A 21,828-nucleotide genomic window follows, 5' to 3' on the forward strand; every position below is an offset into this window, starting at 1 on the left:
GAAGATCAAACTTCCTGTTCAGCTCTGGCCATTTCAACAGGAACAGCTGAAATTCCCGTTTCACTGAATCTTTTCCCCTGAGAGAGTAAGTTCAGTTTTGCTGGGTAGTTGATTCTTAGTTATAATCCAAACTCTTTTGCCTTCTGGAATATTATATTCCAAGCCCTATGAGCCCTTAATGTGAATACTGCTAAATCCTGTGTGATCTTGACTGTAGCTCCATGATATTTGGATTGTTTCTTTCTGGCTGATTGTAATATTTTCTCTTTGACTTGGGAGTCCTGGAACTTGGCTATAATATTCCTGGAGGTTGTTTTTTTTAAATCTCTTTCCAAAGGAGATTGGTGGATTCTCTCAATTTCTATTTTGCCCTCTGCTTCTAGGATACCAGGGCAATTTTCCTGTAGAAATTCTTTAAAAATGAAGTCAAAGCTCTTTTCATGGTCATGACTTCAGCTAGCCCAATAATTTTGTCTCTCCTGGATGTTTTTTTTTCCCAATGAGATAGTTCACGATTTCTTCTGGTTTTTCCTTCTTTTGATATTGTTTTATTGTGACTCAATTCCTCACAAAGTCATCTGCTTCCTTTAGCTCCATTCTACCTTTGAAGGAGTTGTTTTCTTCAGAGTTTTCTTATCTCCTTTTCCATCTGGCCAATTCTGCTTTTTTAAGGCATTATTCTCATTAACTTTTTGGATTGCTTTATCCATTTGACTCAAACTGGTTTTTAACATGTTTTCTTCAGAATTGTTTTGGATCTTCTTGACTAAGCTGCTGACTTGGTTTTCATTTTTTTCCCTGCATCTCTCTCATTTCTTTTCCCAATTTTTCCTCTACCTCTTACTTGATTTTCAACATGTTTTTTGAGCTCTTCCATAGCCTGAGCCAAACTCCTATTTTTCTTGGAGGCTTTGGATACAGAACCTTGGACATTCTCATCTTCTGAATGTGTTTTGGTCCTCTATGGGCCCAAAGTAATTGTCTATGGTAAGGTTCCTTTTTTTTCTGTTTTCTCATTTCCCCAGCCTGTGCCCTTGTTTTGGAGTGCTTCCTGAGCTTTTGAATATTATTGAGATACCCTTGGCAAGGACCTCAGACCTCAAGCTCTTATGAGAGCCTCTTACTGCTCTCCTGGCCTGTGCTCTGGTCTGTGAATGATCACAAGCTCACCCCTCTGCCCCAGGGCTGTGAGGAGGGTTCCTGCTCTATGACAGTATGGGGGCCCAGACTACAACCAGGGTCTGAATATGGACAAAGCCCCAGAGTCCTGTCCCAGTGACAGAGGAGAGACCTTAACTGTCTCCCCTCATCCCCTTACATTCTGTAGGCTGAGCACTTAGGAAGCAGCGTCCAGGAAGTCTCCCTGCTGGGCGGCTCTGTGGACCTGCTTCTAGTACCTGAGGAGGGCCATGCTGGCCTGGGCTTTGTGCTCACTCTGGCAGAGGTTTCCCTGCTGATCTTCCAAATTGTGCTTGGTGTTCCCTGGGTTAGAAGGTCAGGAAACAGCTTCTGCTGCCAGGAGATGGTACTCCCAGGGATCCAGGTGTCTTGCAGGCTGTTCCCAGAGGGTTGGAGCTCCTTTTCTCCAGTACAGTGACCCTAGCTGTGTCCCCAAGAAAAATGGAAAAGAGCCTTTCCACAATTTTCTAGGTTACCTGGGATGGAGAATTGTCTTACTGAATCTTTCTGTGGGTTTTGTCTCTTGAAAATTTAGTTAGCCATAATTTTAAGGTTTTTGAAATGTTTCGGAGAGAGCTCCTAGGAAAGGCTGTTCTGATGCTGCCATCTTGGCCCACAAAGCAAGTTTTTCTGATAAAGACTTAATTTCTAAAATCCATACTGAGTATAGAACTGAGTCAAGTTCTCAAAAATTGATGAACAATCAAAGGATATGAATAGGGAGTTTTCAGAGGAAGAAATTAAAATAAACTACATTAAAATAAACTACAGCCATGAAAAATGCTTAAAATCTCTATAGTAAAGAAACAACTCTGAGGTACCATCTCACATCCTTCAGAATAGATAAGTGTTGAAGGGGAATGAGGGGAAAAATAGGTACACTAATGAGCTGTTGGTAGAACTGTGAACTGATCTAACCATTCTGGAAAACAATTTAGAACTACTGTAAAGAAAAAAAACTGTGCATATTCCTTGACCTAGTAATGCACTACTAGGCCTTTATCCCAAAGAGTTTTTGTTTAGGTAAAAGGACCTATGTCTATACAAATATTTATAGCAGCTCTTTTTTGTAGAGGCAAAGAATGGGAAATTGAGGGTATGATCATCAATTGGGAAATAGTTGAATAAGTTGTGGCATATAATTGTGATGGAGTAGTCTTATAAGAAATGACAAGGTGGTCAGGGCAGCTAGGTGGTGCAGTGGATGAAGCACCAGCCCTGGGGTCAGGAGGACCTGAGTTCAAATCCAGCCTCAGACACTTAATTGCCTGGCTGTGTGACCTTGGGCAAATCACTTAACCCCATTGCCTTGCAAAACAAAAACAAACAAAAAAGAAACGACAAAGAGGGTGGCTTCAGAAAAGCATGGGAAGACTTATATGAACTGATGCAAAAGTGAAAAGAATCAGATCATTGCATACAGTAACAATGGCATAATAAATATCAAGTATGAAAGATCCCAATCAAAGGTCTCAAGATGAAAAAAATGCTAGCTACCTCCAGAGAGAACTGATGATCTGAATGCAAATTGATGTATAATTTTCTTTCTTTTTCTTGTTTTTTTCCAAATATTTTGCTTGATCTCACATTTAAAAAGAATATCATATTGCTTGTCTTCTCAGTAGATGGAGGAGAGCATGGTAACAAGAAAATTTGGAACTCAAATTTCTAAAGAAAAGAATGCCAAAAAATATACAAATAATAAATTGAAAAGCAAAACTAAAAATACCCCACATCAAGTAATACCTCATTTTAATCTGCACAATAAATCAGAGAGAGATGATATTATCATTTTCATCTTACATTTAAGTGACTTGTCCAGGGTCACACAATAAGTGCCTAAAGTGGAATTTAAATTTGGTTCATCCTGATTCCAGGCCTAGAATTCTATCCCCTGTATCATCTAGCTGCTTCTAATAAAAAATTTTAAAACGCAATTTTTTGAGCAAAACAGTCATTCAGACAAATTGTTTAAGTCAAAATTCAGTCAAAATTGTTTAAGATAGAAAAAGAAAACAGAATAAAGAAGAAATTTATTGAAAGTGTTGGAGTTTTAATAGCTTTAAAAATTGAGTTCAATTACTTAACATTAAATGTAGATGAGGAAGCAGCTAAAAATCTCGTTGTTCTGAAGAAAATAACAAAGAATGTAAATATACTGATCATCAAATTTTTAATAGTGGATAAAAACAGGCTTATTCTAGAAAAGGACATCTTTCAGAACTTACATCTAAGAAAAACAAACAAAACACCTCACCCTATATTTAAAGTGTCTAAGCCTCTATTGGGAGGCTTATGTAGAAGAGGATTTTAAATTAAAATCAAAGCTTGTTTATTGGTCTCAAAATCCTCTTGTTCTGAAAGGCTGCAGCCATCAATCGCTTCTAGTTCTCTGGTAGTCAAATAAGAGAGCATCAATGATTAAAGCTGTTTTCAAAGTGGTTTTCAAGTTATTTTAATCCAGCTGCTAAAAATATTGCAAAGACAACAATACTAAGTTTAAAATAATAATGATTTTAGATAATGCTCTAGGTCATCCAACTATACTTGATTCATTGTGAGAAAGAGACAAACAAATTTGCTGAAAGGTAAATAAAGCTCTCTGAATTTAGTAGCTTATGTCTGAAGATGAGAGACAGTTCAGGTTATGTGGAAATATCTTAAACGGCAATACTGACATCTAAAATATTTTAAATGACAAAAATGAAATTTTTCTCATAATCTGTATAGTTGTTTTGGTATAATTCAGTAATTTCTAAATTTTGCTTTCTATAATTAAACAAACTAGAAAATAAGATTTCTTGCCCTCTTCTGATACAGTACCTGAAATAAAACTTATTTAAAATTTTTTCATTGTATATTTTCATGGAGCTGGAAGCAATTTCCATATTTTAATATGATCATATGTTTAAATACTAAGAATTTGAATAATGTGACTATTTAGCAGGCTTAAATATTTGTACTAATCAGTACTTAGTTATGTTGAGTTAAGCTCCAGTCTCCATATTACTGGGAGGATATCAATAAGATGGAATATCTATTTTATGATAATGTTTTATATTAAAATGTTGTGCACATGTCACCTATCTTATTAACTTCTAAGTTCCTTGAGATCATAATTTGTATTTTCCATATCTTTCCATCTTCTATGGTACTCACTGTGTGCTAAATGAATGGAGTTAATAGTTAAAGGCTATTTTTTGCTAAAAAGGCAAATGCATACATGCCTCTCTGATAAAAAGCTGCTAACTACCATCACAATATTTTTTTGTAATACTGTATTAAATCTGCCTTAAAGGTCTCACCTACCTTAATGAAAGTGCCAGCTAATGGTCACAAGTTACCAGTTTTAATCAAATGCATTATATTTTTCCATTTTATGACACCACAATTTAAAGTAGACATCTAGTAGAGTCTAATTTAAAATAGAAATTTCTGAAATAGGAAGAAAAACAGCACAAAGGGAAGGGCAGACATAATTTTTATTATTGAAAAACAAATGATTAACTATAAAAGGAAACACTTGATATAATTGTTTCTTTTCAATGATTTGGAACACGTGGATACACACTACATCTAAGATATATGTAAAATGAAATTTTTGGAAACATAATAGACTATCGTTTTCAGCTATTTCTCAGTGGAAGTTTAAAGGAGATGGGGTGGGAGAAGCTTCTTAAACTATTCTTATAGCAGAGGGTGTGATACATGGATTGCACTATATTCAATCTACTTCCAATTCTTTTCCCAAGTGTTATAAAACCTCTCCCCGCCTCCTATTTGAAATGTTTATTTCTGAACAGAGTTCTGAGGAGATGCCAATATTTAGGCACATGTTCCATAGGAATATCAACCAGCAAACTCTGGAAATGGGTTTTGTGAAGTAATGACAAAATCCACTGTCTTATAGAGGCAGAGAATGTTCACATAGATGATACAATGTCACTGCCAAAGGAAACTGGCCTGCTGTTAATCTGGAGCTAAGAAAACCCCAAGTTTTCTTGAAAACATGAAATGAAGTGAACTGGGAACATTCTTTCTTGAGAGAAGGGTTAGGAGATATTGATCTAGGGAGAGTTACAAGTATTTCTACCTCTCGAGGATGTGGATTTTGTCATTCTTTCTGAGGACGACTGGTGGTACAGGCAGGCAGCCATTCATATAGTACCACTGCTGACCTGCAGCAAGAAAGAACTTCAAAACAGACTGCTAGTATCCTAAGTAGGCAATACTTTTCCCATAAAATTATATTGTTTGAGAGAGCTTTTTTCATATGCAAATACCCAGAATGAATTTATTTTTCAATAGGGAAATAGTACAGTAATCATTTAAGCAGCAGTCTTTCAAATATCAACTGGCAAGAAGCACACACAAAATAACTCAGAATGACATCAAACACTTGAACATTAGTAAGAGTAATTATGTAATTAGGGCAAAGGGGAGTCTGACCACAGTTGTGAGGTCTGTAAAAGGATTGCTCTAACTAAAATGGAATGTGTTTATCTTTCCCTGACAATGGGATTAATCTCCCTTTGGAGGACAATTAGATCTCTTTGTGAACTTGGTGGATTTTTATCTATTATTTCCCCCCTGCTCTAAATTATCTTGTTAAACTTTTCTAACCATTATCCATGTATCTCCCCACAATATGGGTAGAATATTAAGAGTCCCTCCTCAAATCCAAGCCAACAAGACGAATTCTTGGAAAATTTGTCCTGTGACCTAAGAAAGATGCTTCATTTTGAATAAGCTTTCTTGGATTCTCATTTTCCAGCAACCAGATTCTTAAAGAAAATACCTGTTCTAGTTATTCATTGAAAGAACACTGTGAAATTTTAACTGACTTCCCATTTTTCTCTAGATTACATGAGAAAACTCCAGCATCTGATTAAAACGTGATTACAAAATGTCCCAATTTTTCCTAACCATAACCATACCTTTCCTAAAATTTGTTTACAATTGTTTTTGAATATCATACTTTATGGCACAAACCAAAGGCAACTTTAGAACTACTAAAACTAACTTTTTAAAAAAATCACTTTTTTTCCCTAAGCAAAACTGAAGATAAGGTTGAATTGAGTAAGGATCCTAGATGGGGGGGGGGGGGGGGGGAATGAGACTCAAGTGTTGTTTGCATTTAGATGGACAAGATACACAGGTATCTGATCTATTTGCAGGCAGTAAACCAAGAATGTAAGGCAAAGGAAGTTACTGGTTTGCTTTGTCTTAAATTTCTCTACAGAGCTAGAGATAGGAAAAAAACTTGGACCAATTCTTGTTGCTCTTTAAATGTCAAACCTAAGAGGAAATCTTGTGTTCTTCTCCAAGAACCAGATTGACATGTGGTAGCAGGATCTTCACTTGCGAGGCTGTTGGATGTGCTGTGTCGTCCTGTGAGAAGGATGCTTTTCCATAGAGGGATGTGGCTTTTGGTGAGCCACCTGAGCTGCAGCAGGGGGGAAGTCTTTGTCTCCCTGTGGTCAAACACAAAGGTATAACATGAATAATATGGTGAATGAAGATATTTAAATTTGGGACTTGAAGGGAAACTAATTGTCTTCTAGAATCATCAGAACACTGAATACTGAAGAAATATTCCACAGAGGGGTCACATGAGGGTCCTGTCAATTAGAACCAAAATACATTAAGATCCAAGGATCCTCAGTTCCAGCAAATATGAAGGACAGGACAAATATTCTATGGAACTGCAGAAGCCAACTGTTTGCATTTCTGCAAGTAAAAACTCTATTATGTTCAGAATGCAGTAGGTCTCTCCTTGCCAGAGAGGTAAAATTGCTTTTCTACTTTAACTTACCAGGGAGATTAGTGTGGAAGTCATATGTACAAAGACCCAAGTCCTACCCATCTTCTCTTTTCATGCTGGTTTAGTGATGTAATCCCAACTCCCATGGTTTCAATAATCTTCTCAGGGAGATGACTTACACATCTCCAATTCTACCTCTAATCTATGCCTGAAGCTCCAGACTTACATCTTTAATAATACACACTCTCTCTCTGTTTCAAACATTTCTACACTAAACTTCCCTTTACTGCCTAGAGCTGCTCTTTCTTTTCCTTGCCCCCTTGCTTCTGATGACACCAGCATTAAGCCATCTTTGCCAGCTCCCTCCATTTCTCATCACCTTCAAACTTTGTCCCTTGTATTATATTCATGTGTTTCTCCAGAGCATAGTAGAGTGTCCATTTCTTGAGGGCAGACTGGTATCATTTTTGATGCTTTTAATCCCAAGGGCTAGCATAGTACCCTGGTCCTAGAAGTTGTTTACTAAGTGTTTGTTTAGAACCATTAAGATGAGCTTGAAGAGAAATGTAAAGGAATGAAGGGAATTAAAGCCATGTTGCATTAAATATAGCTAAATATACCAAAAATGAACTGTACTCAACCATTATCCTTTCATTATATCCTCTGAAAATGTTTTGTGGGTATGACAGGCCTAAGAATTCCACCCAAGGTTGGGCTCTTGTTGAATTCTCCTTGAAAGAATTTATTAAAAATATGAATATTCAGGCAATCCTAAGTGGTGAAACAGTTTCTTTGGAATATTTATAGAAAGATACAAATAAGTTCTTACCCTTGCAATAACACCAGAGATGTACACAGTTGGTTTAGGTGGGCTGGAAAAAGAAAGAGAAAAAAAGTAATTTAACATTATAACATGAATCAAGAGTCTGGCCTTAAAATGAACTCAATAAACAATGGACAAGTAAGAAACTTATTGTTGTTTGGGGAAAACTAGTGGGAGAAGTGAGGCAAAGTGGAAGACAGATCAGAGTTAATCGCTACAAGAATTTAACTGTTAAGGCTCAGAATACTTGTGGAGTATTTTGCTCAGGCAAATAAGAATGGGGAAAATAAATTGCATCAAACAGCAAATAACTTGCCTGAGAGCACTTCATTTTTGTTGTTGATTTTGGTTAATTCTCAAATTGCTATCTAAGGACAAGAATAATATTTTTAAACTTTATGTGTGGGTTGCATGAGATTACAGAAAGGATGTTTTTCCCTCCCAAAAGCTCTGCAGCTATATGAACCTGCTTTAATAAATATAGTTTACTCTTTTACTTAGGTACCTAAGCCCCCCAATATTAGGAGTTTTTTTTTTTTTTACTTTCTGAAGACATCATGACCTGACCTTAATGGAGACACCTTCAACTCAACTAGAAATAGCTTTATCTGAAAGGAGAGTTGGATGGAATTTTTTAAGGATAGGAGGATAAGAAAAAGATCATATGCAGTTCCCTTTCCTCCAAAATCTGAACTTTCCCCTTACTTGCCTTTAAGGTTAAGCACGCAAAGCTACAACTTAAATATTCTCATATTCAGGTATTATAATCAAGCATTAAACCTCTGGAGCAAATGAGCTTATGATTAGATCAGTTATTTACAATCTGGGAGAATTGGATACAGGGCAAAGGAAATTTGAAAGTAGGGTGAATATCTGCAGAAATGCAAGCTGTAGCGTCAAAGGACCTGCATTCCAGTCTAGCTGTGCTACTCACTGTGTGGTCTTTGGCTAGTCTCATTTTACTTTTCAGAGCTTCAGTTTCCTATTAAATGAAGGTGCTAGACTACAAGGTTCCCAAAGTCACTTCTAGTTCTAACTATATTCCTAAGAATGGTCTACCTGCCATCTAGGTACAAGCTTGGAGGGTGTGGATAGTGAAGAGAGTGAGAGTGGTAGTGACACTGAAGAAGATGGCACAGAAAGGAGAGTGAAGGTGTACTGAACACTTAATTTACCTCACTCTTGAAGACCTACAATTAGCAAAAACCACTGTTTAGGCTCTGGTTCTTAATGACCATAAGAAAATCACTGAACTTCTCTCCCTTTTACATATATACACCCTTCCAACTTCAGGATTATCATAAGGATCAAGAAAAATAAATGGCTGTAAGAATTAAAGTATTATAATTATTATCATTTTTAGTAGTAGAGAAATTCTCCAAACTCATAGTCTGCTTTAATGTCCTGCTTTGTAGATAAATAAGAATGATACAAGCAATAATATGATATGGAGCTCCAGATGAAGCACTCCACATATTTAATTTGCTTTTGCCTCTTTTTAGGAAAAAAAAAATTGTTTCAAAGCAATAGTTGTGCCTTCTTTTGCTCATGTAACTGTCCTAGTGTTAAAAAAATGCCAATTGTTAACAACTTAAAGAGTTTAGCAAACACACACACACACACACACACACACACAATTCCCCCAAGTCATTCTTATACCATGAGATTAGAAACTCAAGTCTGAATAAGCTTCCCAGGCCCCTCCCCCCAAAACCTCCTTAAATATTTAGGTAAGAAGAGCTTTAGTAGTTTTATTTTTGTTGGCTTTTTTTTTTGGTGTTAACTGGATTGCTATTTTCTTTTTTTCTTTTTTTGTACAAACAATTTTGGCTGCTGGATTAATAGACAACAAAAGAAGTGTAAATTCAATTTGTTTCAGTAGCCCCATCTGGTCCTCTTTTATCTTTATATATAGAGCATATACATGATATGATTAAGTTATATAAGCTGTCAGCAAGTTAAGATTAGTACTGAATTCACAGCCAAGCAATATAGTTAATTCATGGCTAAACATTTTTGGATCAAAACTTAAGCACTGAAACCTGGCTCATTTAACTGTATAAATCATTTTTGAGGGAGTAGAAGCAGGAATGATAACCTGTGAGGTTTTAAAAAATTCTCATATTTTTTCTCTTTAGACCAATCCATTACTGGACTGGAGGAAAAATCTACCACAGGATCAGAGCTGAAAGGGGCTGTTGATGCCGTGTAGTCCAGTCACCTCCTTTTGTAGTTAAGAAATAGGAGTCCAGTGAAGACAAACTGTGAGCGCAGGTTACTTGGATTAGTCCCAGAGATAGTAGTAGAGCTGGGACTCAAAAACTCTCACAGTAATAAGGCCTTTAAAGTGGATATGGGAGTTCTATTAAGTAATATTTTAAATGAGTTGCAATTGTTGTTTATTCTGGTGTGAATTACACAATCATTCCTTAAGCACAGAAATAGTTACTATAAGAAAGAACAAAGAATGAAAATACTATGAAAATAAGCTTGGTTTGTTAGACAGTGCCATTTATTGGGGGGAGACATAGACTTTATTTGACTCTCAAGGTAAGCTCAGAAAATTAAATTATTATTTTTTTAATTTGGGGTAGTGGAGGGGTAGGAGGAAGAACTGTGACATCACAGAAAGGTCTGGCAGATGTGGCTACTAGTACACAGCTTGGGGACTTAATTCCTCCCCAGGAGATTATCCCAGAAGGGATATCCATCACAAAAAATTCTGCCAATTCAATAAATGGTCTGAACATTAACAGTGACCTGAGGTTGCATAAATAGAATGAATTATAATTACTACTATTAATAGTGCTACTATTAATAGTATTTTTTTATTACTCCTATTAGTGGAGAAAGTTACTATTACTACTAAATATCATTTATATAGTGCTTTAGGTGTCTTACACATATTATCTTCTTGGATCCTCAAAACCCTGAAAGGTAAGTGGTTTTATTAATAACTTCTATTTTATATTTGAGGAAACCAAAGCACAGAGATGTTAAGTAACCTATCAAGGACCACCAGGGAGTGCCAGAGACACTGTGAGGTTTCTCAGTACAGTCTTCCTGATTAAAGGCTAGCACACTGAACTGAGCTACGACCAGTTGCCTCATGATGTAATACAACTAATCTCAGTCCTATTTTCTTAATTGAGAGGTAGTAGTCATTTGTGTGGTGGGCCTCATACTAGCTACACATCAGTTGAATTAACACTGGAGTTTGTGGAGGATCAATTCCTCAGTGGCTTTCTCTAAAAGAGAAATGAGTAAACCAGAGTTGGCCCAAGAGAAATGTAGTGCTGCAAGCTCCCTCTCTGACTTCCCTGCCTCCTGAGGAGTGGGTGAGTTGCAGTGTTCTACATTTCTAGCTTTATTATTTTCTATGGATTTTCTATGACATTTGGATAAAGTTGCTAAGTTTGAGGCATAATAATAGCTTAAAATAAAACTGAGAAACCACAGACCTTTACAACCTTTCTTTATCAGGTATTGGGACAAAACCAGAGGAAGGCAAGGTCATCTCTCCCTTAAGCTCTTCTCCAGGATGGCCACCAGAGTAGCCTCCGACTGAACAGTGTTGAACATTGCAATAGAAAGGCCAGAGTGAGTTATTAACTTCCATTAGAAACATCTATTTTTCATTTATAGTTTATTTAAAAGCAGAGCCATTCCCAATTATGTCCCCCCCCCCTCCCACCCCATTCCCCATAAATGAGAGATATTTGGTTTAGGTGGTCCAAGGGTACTTTTGTTCTGTCTGTGTAGTTTGGGGGCCACAAATCTTACTCAAGACTTCCATTAAGTTGTTTCTAAGACTTCTAACAGTGAGAAGTGAACTCCTCAAAGCATAAATGTCTGGGTTTAGGGAGTAAAGGTTCACTCCCCGCCCCCCCCCCCCGGGTGGGAAGGAGGAATGATAACAAAAACATAATATTCTCTAATATTACTTTGAGGCAAAGAATTTCACACAGGAGCTTTTCTGTTGTCATTATTCTTAAATTCCTTCATCCATTCTTAGTCACTACTCCATGTTTTAGCACTAGTGCTTAAAGAAATGAAGGAAACCAATGGTACCCAGAGGTCTTTTGACATTCAATTTTCTAGTCTTAAGATGATGCTTTCCTAAATAAGGCCTTAGGGGATCCAAGATTTTGAAGGCTTTATGCTACATGGGCAAATATTTAATTTCTCATCTAGTGTAGAGAGGGGGAAAAGGTCAAGAATTGACAACTCCTATCATTTAGGTACCAGTTTATCTCTGCAAAACTTTATTATAAACTTTTCTCCAAAGAAATGAGCTTTGCATGAGGGTTATAGTAAGTTCTTCCAATGCCTTAATATCTTACAATGGATTTCAGACTCCTCTGAGAATATTTTAAAACTCATCACTTAAATTTAGAAACACACTTTCCTGAGAGGATTGGAGAAGTTAAAGCTGCTCCCATAATCTAGCCAAGGCTCTTCATGATCTAATAATTCCCAAAAGAAGCATCTTCTCCCACTCCGTCTCTAAATTTTGAGGGCCTTAATCTTCTTTAAGGGGAGAGAGTGGTTAATTTTGAAGGTTGTCTTAAAAGAGTGCCTTGCTGAATTATATCCAGTAGCTTTTTTTTTGGGGGGGGGTATATGTAAATCTTTATATTGATCAAGTTCATATTGTGTTTTCATTTTATCAAGCTTGGCCAAAAGGTAACACGGAATGAATTTTTAGAGAACTAACTGAATGGCTGCTACCTAGACCAAATACATTTCTGACTTCAATTTACCAAATCAAATTGGTAAATGATTATTTATGGCACTTACATAGAATTGCACTGATTATTCTCTTGTAGACATAGGAGCAAAAAATAACTACAAGAACAAGAAATTCAAGAAAGCAAACCCTAATAAAAAGCCAGTTCCCCAAACTAGGTTTGTTAATACTCAAGTATTTTAAATTTCATTGGTATTTTATTCAAATTAAAATCTACATTTCACGTATTCCTTAAGCTATGATGGTTGCTTTGAGGGTATATTTAATTGGATGAAAATCACTCTGACAGATGTTGTTTTGAAGATGGAGCATTATTTCCTTTTAAGAAACAGAGAAAGTAAAAAAAAATACCATTACCCCTCCTCCCCAAATTCTCAGGCCTTTCCCATTTTTAAAGTATTCACTTATTTAAGGTTAAAGGAAATGGACGTAAGGCAGAATTAGCTAAGGATTAAAGCCCTGTAACATTTTCTATAAATCAGCAAAAATTCTGAAGCTTATCACATAGGGGAATAGCAAGTCATTATCTGTTAGGCTGAGAATATTCAGAGCACTTAAGGTTTTTATATGTGTGAAATTAAGAACCACACCTGCTAAATCTCAAAATACAAGATTATTCCTTCTTAGATTGTTTTTGAAAGGTAACTCATCACGAATTATACAAATTGTCTTTCTGAATAGAGCTTAAACACAGTGTTTTAAAATTTTAGAACATTCCAAGGAAGCTCCAGAAAGTCAAGATACAATGGCTCAAAATGTTTATTGAATGAAGTGACAAAGTTGTCCAACAATGAGTATAATCAATAGTAAGTCTGACAGTCTCATTTACAGTATGACAATCTATGAGGCTTGTACTCACACATTTAATAAAAAAAACAAACCTCTGAAGGCTAAGGTAATTGAGGGTTTTCCTAAGATCACAAAAATTATTAAAAAAAAATAGGCTTAAGGCATATACATGAGAAGCAAAGTAGAGAGAAAAATCAGGAAAACGGGTTCAAGACTTCTTACACATCTGAGTTGCATGATCATGGGCAAATAACTTTTAGGTGCCCCTGAAAACTCTCTATTGGAAGGGTGGACCCTGGAAATCAACTAATCTAATTCTCTTATTTGTTTTTGGAGGACTATTAGGTTTAAGTGATTTATTCTGAAGCTGGATTTGAGCTCATGTCTTCCTGAATCCAGGACTGGTGTTCTATCCACTGTACTAGCTGCCCCTAAGCCTCTCATTATAAAGAAGATAATCAAGCACAAAGTGTTGAAGTGACAGAACTAGAACTCAAACCCAGGTCTCTGGACAGACTCCTCACCCAATGCTGCTTCCCCTGACACTATTCTATTTATACTACTTTCTGCAGCTTCCCTCCTGCCAATCTGCTCCCATGGGTACAGAGTGAGTTAAAATTCTGATGCTCCCAATATGAAGCAAAAGTCTGTGGGCTCAGTGGTCTCTTGGTGACCTGAATTTGCCATCTGGATAAGAAGAGACTGGAGGGGTCATGAGGAAAAGAGAAGGGCTAGAAACAAGGCAATGGGCAATCAGTTGGTACATGCTTTGCTGACACTTTGGTAATTTTTTTAAAGTTTTTGCAAGGCAAATGGGTTTGCCCAAGGCCACACAGTTAGGTATTTATTAAGTGTCTAAGACCGGATTTAAACTCAGGTACTCCTGACTCCAGGGCTGGTGCTCTATCCATTGTGCCACCTAGCCACCCTGAGTAATTTTTTTCACTTCAGAACTTTTTGGGAATGGTATATCTACTGCTCTCCTTGCCCTTTTACTTTTCCCTCACGTACTTCATTAAGGACCCCAATAAATATAATGTTAAGTTTTGGCATGTATGTATATATAGGAACTGATGGAGGAAAATGAAGAGCAGCAGTCTATTTATGGTACCAGGGGAATCTAGTCATTTTCTAAAGGAAAATTCTCCCAAACATATTCTCTCCAAGAAAGGGGTTCTGAGAGAAAATTTCAATGGGTTATTTTAATTTCTTCCTCTAAAATAGTAAATATGAAAATTTATTTTTATCAAAGAAGATTGCAATATCTTTTTGGGGGTGAAAAAACTGGATTGATTTTTCTCTATTTTACCTTCATATTTTCTTTAACTCTGGGATATTGTAGAGTCACACAAATCAACATTTATGTGATTTATAACTACTGTTCACATTCCACATTATTCTATGGCCAAAAGCTCCTTGAGAAAGAACTACTGTAGGGCAAACAAGTGGGGTGGGACAAATTCCCACTGCAACAAATACTTCAGAGAAGAATTGTGCTTAAAACCATTGCCACATTCACAAAGATGGACTATACTTTGCAGCTCTGCTGATCTAAGATATAATCAAATGCCTTTCCTACTCCTACTTGTTCATACATATATATAACTGAGAAATCCTTATAAAAGCCTCCCTCAAACTATTCTGTGAAACTTTGTGATTCTAAAGCAGTATTAGAGAGTTACACAACAAGAAATATGTTGTAATGCTAGAGAAGCATATAGCAAAAACCCCTTTTCTTTGCCACCAGGGAGAGGTTAAAATTGATCACATATTCAAAAACTGGCTTCTTCTTAGTCTATAATTATTAAATATGCAGTGATGCATAAACAGTTGCTCCTTTCATGCATGTAAATTATCTACTTATTGTTTTTATGAGTTTTAAACTATATGAGATTTTAAAAAAGAAAAAAATTCTAAATGGTAAAAACCAAGATTTTTGGCAATGAAATGGGATGTGGCATGGTATAATTGAAAAGAGTCTGAGGGAATGAATTCAAATCCAGTCTTTTGCTATTTACTGTGTGACCTTTGGTTAAGTCATTTAACCAAATTCTGGTCCTCATTTTCCTCAGTTGTAAAATAATGAAGTTGAACTAGATAATGTATAAGGTCTTTTTGAGATTTAAATCTGTAATCCTTATGATCCATTAATAGGCTTTAGTATCTTATCTCTAAAATAGCAGAAACATAACTAAGCTAATAAGAGGTGATATGAAGTTTACAAAACACTTTATGTGCATTATACCCTTTGATCTTAATAGCTTTCCTGTGAAGCATTTTATCCTAAGGCTTAGAAAATTAGGTGAGTTACCCATGATCACAAAGGTAGTAATTGTTAAAGGCAGTATATCAAGATTTTAAGTCCAGAATTCTTTTCACTATATCTCAAAGAAAACCATGGTGATGATATGACAAGCACATGAATTGGATTTGAGTGAGTGGGTGCTGTGCTAAGTTACTGGCTATGTTGATGGGAAAAGGCAGCTAGGCTAGATGGCTTTGTAGGCAGGAAGACTTGAGTTCAAATCTGGATTTAGACACTTACTAGCTATGTGGCCTTGGGTAAATCTCTTAATCTGCCTTAATCCACTAGAGAAGGAAAGGCAAACCCCACGGACAGTTTGGTCCCTAGAATCACGAAGAGTTGGACATGACTGAACAACAACATGTTGATAATAGCTACCTCCATTGCAGGTTTATGTATTTAGTGATTCTCATGCATGGTATATATTTTGTTAATAATTTTATAATCACCATATAAAAACCCTATAACTACCTCCCCATCATATATAAGTGGCAAATTTAGAATTAGAATTCTTGATTAAAAAAAAGTGTTGATTTATGGTAGAGAAAGAAATCTGTATTTATAACAGCAAAGAATTGGAAACTAATCATCAATTGGAGAATGGCTGAATAACTTACACGATTGTTAATAGAAAACTTGTTCAGAGAGGGGAGGAACCAGATGGCAGACAAAAGGCAGCAACTCATCTGACCTCTCCCGGAAACCCCTCCAAACACCTTTAAACAATGCCACAAGACAATTCCTGGAGAAGCAGAACCCACAGAAAGATGGGGTGAAATAATTTCCTAATCAAAGACAACTAAGCAAGTCAGCAGGAAAGATCTGTCTCACCAGGGTTAGAGTAGAGCACAATTCAACACAGCCAGGGCCCCAGTAAACTGGGAGCAGCTGCTCCAGAGCTCTCAGGTCATGGATGTTTACTAAGGGGTCCAACAAATGATCAGAAGGAGATTACAGGGGTCTTTTTGTTAGGACTGAGGAAGGACTCTGTTGCCCTGCCAATCCTCAGATGTGGGTTGGAGTCCTAGGAGGCAGGCCCAGGACTAGCATGCTAAAGCTTGTGGCTCCAATGGAGCGGGGACTCTCATCATTTTTCTGGGTCAGAAAAGAACACATTTCTGTGGTCAATCAAAAGACCTGAGTACAGGCCAGGAGAGTAGTAAATTCACTTTTCTTAGATCATACCACCTTGGAAGAACTAAACTAACTACAGTCCCCAGAAGTACCTCTGAAAAAAATTGCACAAAACCCTGAAGCTTTATATGTGTGCCCTTCATCTTGGAAGCAGAGCCCTACTTTATTTTTTTATCTTTTAGATTTTTTGCAAGGCAATGGGGTTAAGTGGCTTGCCCAAGACCACACAGCTAGGTAATTAAGTGTCTGAGGCCGGATTTGAACTTAGGTACTCCTGACTCCAGGGTCGGTGCTCTATCCACTTAGCTGCCCCAGAATCCCACTTTAACAAAAGGTTAGAAGTTAAGAAAAAGGCTGGAAAAATGAGCAAACAGAAAAAAAATTCTGACCATTGAAAATTACTATAGTGACAGGAAAGATCAAAACATATATTCAGAAGAAGATGACAAAGTCAAAACTACAATATCCAAAGCCTCCAAAAATATGATTGGTCTTGGATCATGGAAGAGCTCAAAAAGGATTTTTTTTTTTGCAAGGCAATTGGGTTAAGTGACTTGCTCAAGGTCACACAATAAGTATCACATATCCAAGTTTGGATTTGAACTGAGGTCTTCCTGACTCCAGGGCTGGTGCTACCCATGGTAGCACCTAGCTGCCTCTCAAAAAAGATTTTGAAAATTTTTAAAATGAGAGGTCAAGGAAAAACAGGTCAGAGAAATATGCATGAAAATCATGAAAAACAAGTCAACAGCATGATAAAGTTAAAATCAACACCAAAAAATATCGAAGAAAATGACACCTTAAAAATTAGACTAGATCAAATGGTAAGAGTACAAAAAGCCAATAAGGAGAAGAATGCCTTAAAAAAAGCTGAATTGGTCAAATAGAAAAAGAGTCACAAAAATTAAAAAAAAAAACTCTTCAAAAAGCCGAACTGGTCAAAAGCTCTTTGAAAAAAATTCCTTAAAAATTAGAATTGAGCAAGTGGAAACTAATGGCTTATGAGAAATCAAGAAATAATAAAACAAAATCAAAAGAATGAAAAACAATCAAAAGAATGAAAAAAACAAAGACAACATGAAATATTTCAGTGGAAAAACAACTGGCCTGGAAAATGGATCTAGGATAGGAAAAAAAAATTAATGGAATGCCTAAAACATGATAAAAAAAGAGGTTAGACTTGAACTTTCAAGAAATTATCAAGGAAAACTGCTCTTGATATTCCAAAACCAGGGGATAAAACAGAAATTGAAAGAATTCACCTATCACTTCCTGAGATTCAAAATGAAAATTTCCAGGAATATTAAAGCCAAATTCCAGAGCACCCACATCAAGATTAAAATTTACAAGCAGCCAGGAAACAATTCAAGTGCTATAGAGTCACAATCAGGATAACACAATATTCAGCAGTTTCTATATTAAAGGGTCAGAGGTCCTGAACTATATTCCAGAAGGCAAAGGAGCTAGGATTACAAATAAGTATCACCTACCCAGCAAAACTGAGTGTAAACCTTCAGAGGGAAAAATGGACATTCAATGAAATAGCAGACTTTCAACATGCTTAATAGCAAGAACTGAGTTGAATAGAAAAATCGATCAGATACAAAACTCAAGAGAAGCATAAAAAGGTAAACAGAAAGGGGAAATCTTAAGGAATTTAAGATTAAACTGTTTACATTCTTACATGGGAAGATGATATTTGTAACTTAAAAATAATTTCTCATTATTAGGGCAGTTAGAAGGAACATATATAGCAGAGGTCATAGATGAGAGTTGAATATGAAAGAAGGATAGCTAAAAAAGTAAAATTAAGGGGTGAGAGAGGGATGCAGTGTGAGAAAGAAGAGATAAAATGGAGTAAATTATCTCACATAAAAGAGGCGAGAAAAAACTTTTACAACACTGGGATGGGGGGGATGAAGAGAAGTGAGTAAACCTTAATCTTGAGAATTGGCTCAAAAAGGAAATAGCATACACTCAATTGGGTATAGAAATCTTTCTTACTGTGCAGGAAAGTAGGAGTATAGAGGATAAGTGAAGGGGTGGTAGTGGTAGAAGGGAGGGCAGGTTCGGGGGGGGGGGGAGGCAGTAGTCAGAAGTAAAATACTGTTGAGAAGGGACAGAGTAAGGAGAAAGAAAACAGAATACATTTGGGGAAGGAAGAATAGGATGGAAGAAAAAAAATAAAGTTAGCAATAGTACTGTGAAGCAAGTTTTTCTGATAAATGCCTCATTTTTCAAACAGATAGAGAAATGAGCCAGATTTATAAAAACAAGAGCCATTCATCAGTTGATATATGACCAAAAGACATAGTTTTCCAGTAATAATTAAAGCTATCTACAGCCATATGAAAAAAATGCTCCAACTTACTAGTGATTGGAGAATTGCATAAAAAACAACTCTGAGGTATTATCTCATATTTATTAGATTGGCTAATAAGACAGAAAAGGAAAACGACAAATATTGGAAGAGATGTAGGAAAAATGAGATATTAATGCATTCTGGTGGAGTTGTGACCCGATTCAACCATTCTGGAGAACAAATTGGAACTGTGCCCAAAGGGTTATAAAATCATGCTTATCCTTTGATCTAGCAATGCCACTACTACATCCAAATCCCCAAAGAGATAAAAACAAAAAGGGAAAGGACCTTTTTTGTACAAAAAATATTTATAGCAGCTCTTTTTGGGGTGGAAAAGAATGGGAAATTGAGGGGATAACCATCAATTGGGTATTGACTTAAACTATGGCTTATGATTATGATGGAATACTACTGTGCTATAAGAAATGATGAGCAGGATGCTATCAGAAAAACCTGGAAAGACTTTTATTAACTGATGCAAAGTGAAATGTACTAAGTACAAAGTAACAGCAATATTTTAAGATAATTAGTTGTGAATAACTTAACTATTCTTAGCAATATAATAACCCAAGATAGCACCAAAGGATTTATGATGAAAAATGCTCTCCATCCTCAGAGAAAGAACTGATGGTGCTTGATACAGACTGAAGCATACTTTCTTTTACTTTATTTTTCTTGAAGTTATTTCTTTGGGGAAGGGGGTGGGGTCTATGTTTACTTTTTGTTTGTTTTTTAGCAAAGTAGTAGGGTTAAGTAACTTGTCCAAAGTCACAAATCTAGGTAATTATTAAGTGTCTGAGGCCGGATCTGAACTCAGGTACTCCTGACTCCAGGGCTGGTGCTCTATCTACTGTGCTATCTAGCTGCCCCTAGCTTTCATATCTAATATGAAAATATTTTGCATGACAAAACATGTATAATCTATCTATATTGAATTGCTTGCCTTCTCAATGGGGGTGGTAAAGTGAGAGGAAGGGAGAGAATTTGAACTCAAAAAGTTTTTTTTAAATGAATCTTAAAATTTGGTTTTACAGGGGGTGGCTAGGTGGTACAGTGAATAGAGCACCGGCCCTGGAGTCAGGAGTACCTGAGTTCAGATCCGGCCTCAGACACTTAATAATTACCTAGCTGTGTGGCTTTGGGCAAGCCACTTTAACCCCCACTGCCTTGCAAAAAAAAAAAAAAAAGTTTAGAAAATTTGGTTTTATAAAAATACTGGAGAAAAAATACTAAATAAAATTTTTAAAAAGACTGAAAAATAAAAGCATTCATATGAAATGAAATACAAAAACGCACTGGTTTAAGGACAAAATAAAAAATTGTTTAGTTATTATATAAAACATTGTTCCCAACTATAAAACACATATTGATAGCTAATAATTACATAGTTTTAACTAAAAAAGTTATAATGTTGTTAAAATAGAAATCATTTGCAAAATAAGATCTTTAAATAATTTAGAATGATTAAAAAAATCTTACATATGGTACCATTAATAATAAGCATTTAAAAAATCACTAAAATATTTAATAAAAGCTAACATGTACCTATTACTTTATATGTGATGCTGTGACTCTACATTCCCCTTGGGTGGTACACTGAGAACTCAGCTTAAAATATATGAATTATAAAAATTAATTAAACAAATATTGTTTAAAAATTTTGCCATCTGGAGTTGATTATATCCCCTAATAAAGATTTTATATTTAATTGATACCTAGCTTAGAAATTGCACTTCATGGAACAAACATGCATTTTAAGAAAAATTTAATGAAAATATAATAGGCTCTATATTAATGAGATGGCTAAACATTTTTCTAACCTTAATAAGTACTTCTCTATTCAAGCCTACAAGAAGATAGTCATATTTCTATATTAATTATCCAAGGAGGGAGTGAAATATGAGTTGCCTACCAGATGATACTCTATTTGAGCCACCAAACTTGGTTTCAGTTTCTTTACGGTACATGACTGAGATGGCCTAAGAGGTTGCAACCCTCGGAGTATATATTCCCCTCTTCTGTCATCACTGCCATCATTGCCAAGCTTTTCTCCACTTAGATTTTTCTCATCCTTCATGACAAGAACTAGGTTATCTTAAGTTTCTTCCCTACCCTGCTGTCTTTGAAATATAAACACAAATCTTTATTTAAGTGCTCAAAGCCAGTAAATAGAGGGAAACATATGGCAGTTTAAAAGAACAAAAAGGGGAATTTGGAACATTTCTAAATTATAAGACCCTAGTCTTTAACAAAATATAAATGATGTTTCTTAATTCTCTCACTATTGTTTTCATCTTGTTTCAAGACTGAACCCCATGAAATTTTTATAAATGAGCAAATAAATGTGTGTTTTCATAATCTTAATTCTTCATATTTAGAAGTATTTCTATTACATTAATGCAGTACAATTTGTTTAGCCATTCCCTAACTGATGGGCATCTTTAGATGCATTTCTACCAATCTTGGTTTTGGTCAGTTTAGCAATTTGTCAGTTACTTATGTTTGGCAGATCAGAATCACCAAATGATAAGTGGGCTCGCTGAAGTCCAACACATTGCTAAAGCAAGAGATAGAAGTCTGATAGTAAGGAAAATGACTGCAGAAAAGTAAGATTCCTAAACTAAAGATTTGGAAGAGATTTCAGAGATCAGTTAATCTAATCTCCTTACTTTAAGGTTAAACAAATTGTGACCCTGAGATGTAAGTCACCTGATATAGCTGG

The 21,828-nt window shown here is 35.9% G+C and overlaps 1 protein-coding gene across 1 annotated transcript in view; it reads right to left on the reverse strand.

The window, feature by feature from the left end:
- Positions 1-4,498: 4,498 nt before the first annotated feature.
- DAP (death associated protein) overlaps positions 4,499-21,828 on the reverse strand; it is a 75,769-nt gene continuing 58,439 nt past the window's right edge. Inside the window, exons 3-4 of the mRNA XM_074205017.1 lie at positions 7,773-7,815; positions 4,499-6,653 (exon numbers count right to left, since the gene is read on the reverse strand). Of these exons, the coding sequence (XP_074061118.1) occupies positions 6,537-6,653; positions 7,773-7,815 (160 nt within the window). The 3' untranslated portion in view covers positions 4,499-6,536. The remainder of the gene's footprint in view (positions 6,654-7,772; positions 7,816-21,828) is intronic.

The sequence above is a fragment of the Macrotis lagotis genome, chromosome X (genome assembly GCF_037893015.1).
Source record: "Macrotis lagotis isolate mMagLag1 chromosome X, bilby.v1.9.chrom.fasta, whole genome shotgun sequence".
In the NCBI taxonomy this organism is placed as follows: domain Eukaryota; kingdom Metazoa; phylum Chordata; class Mammalia; order Peramelemorphia; family Peramelidae; genus Macrotis; species Macrotis lagotis.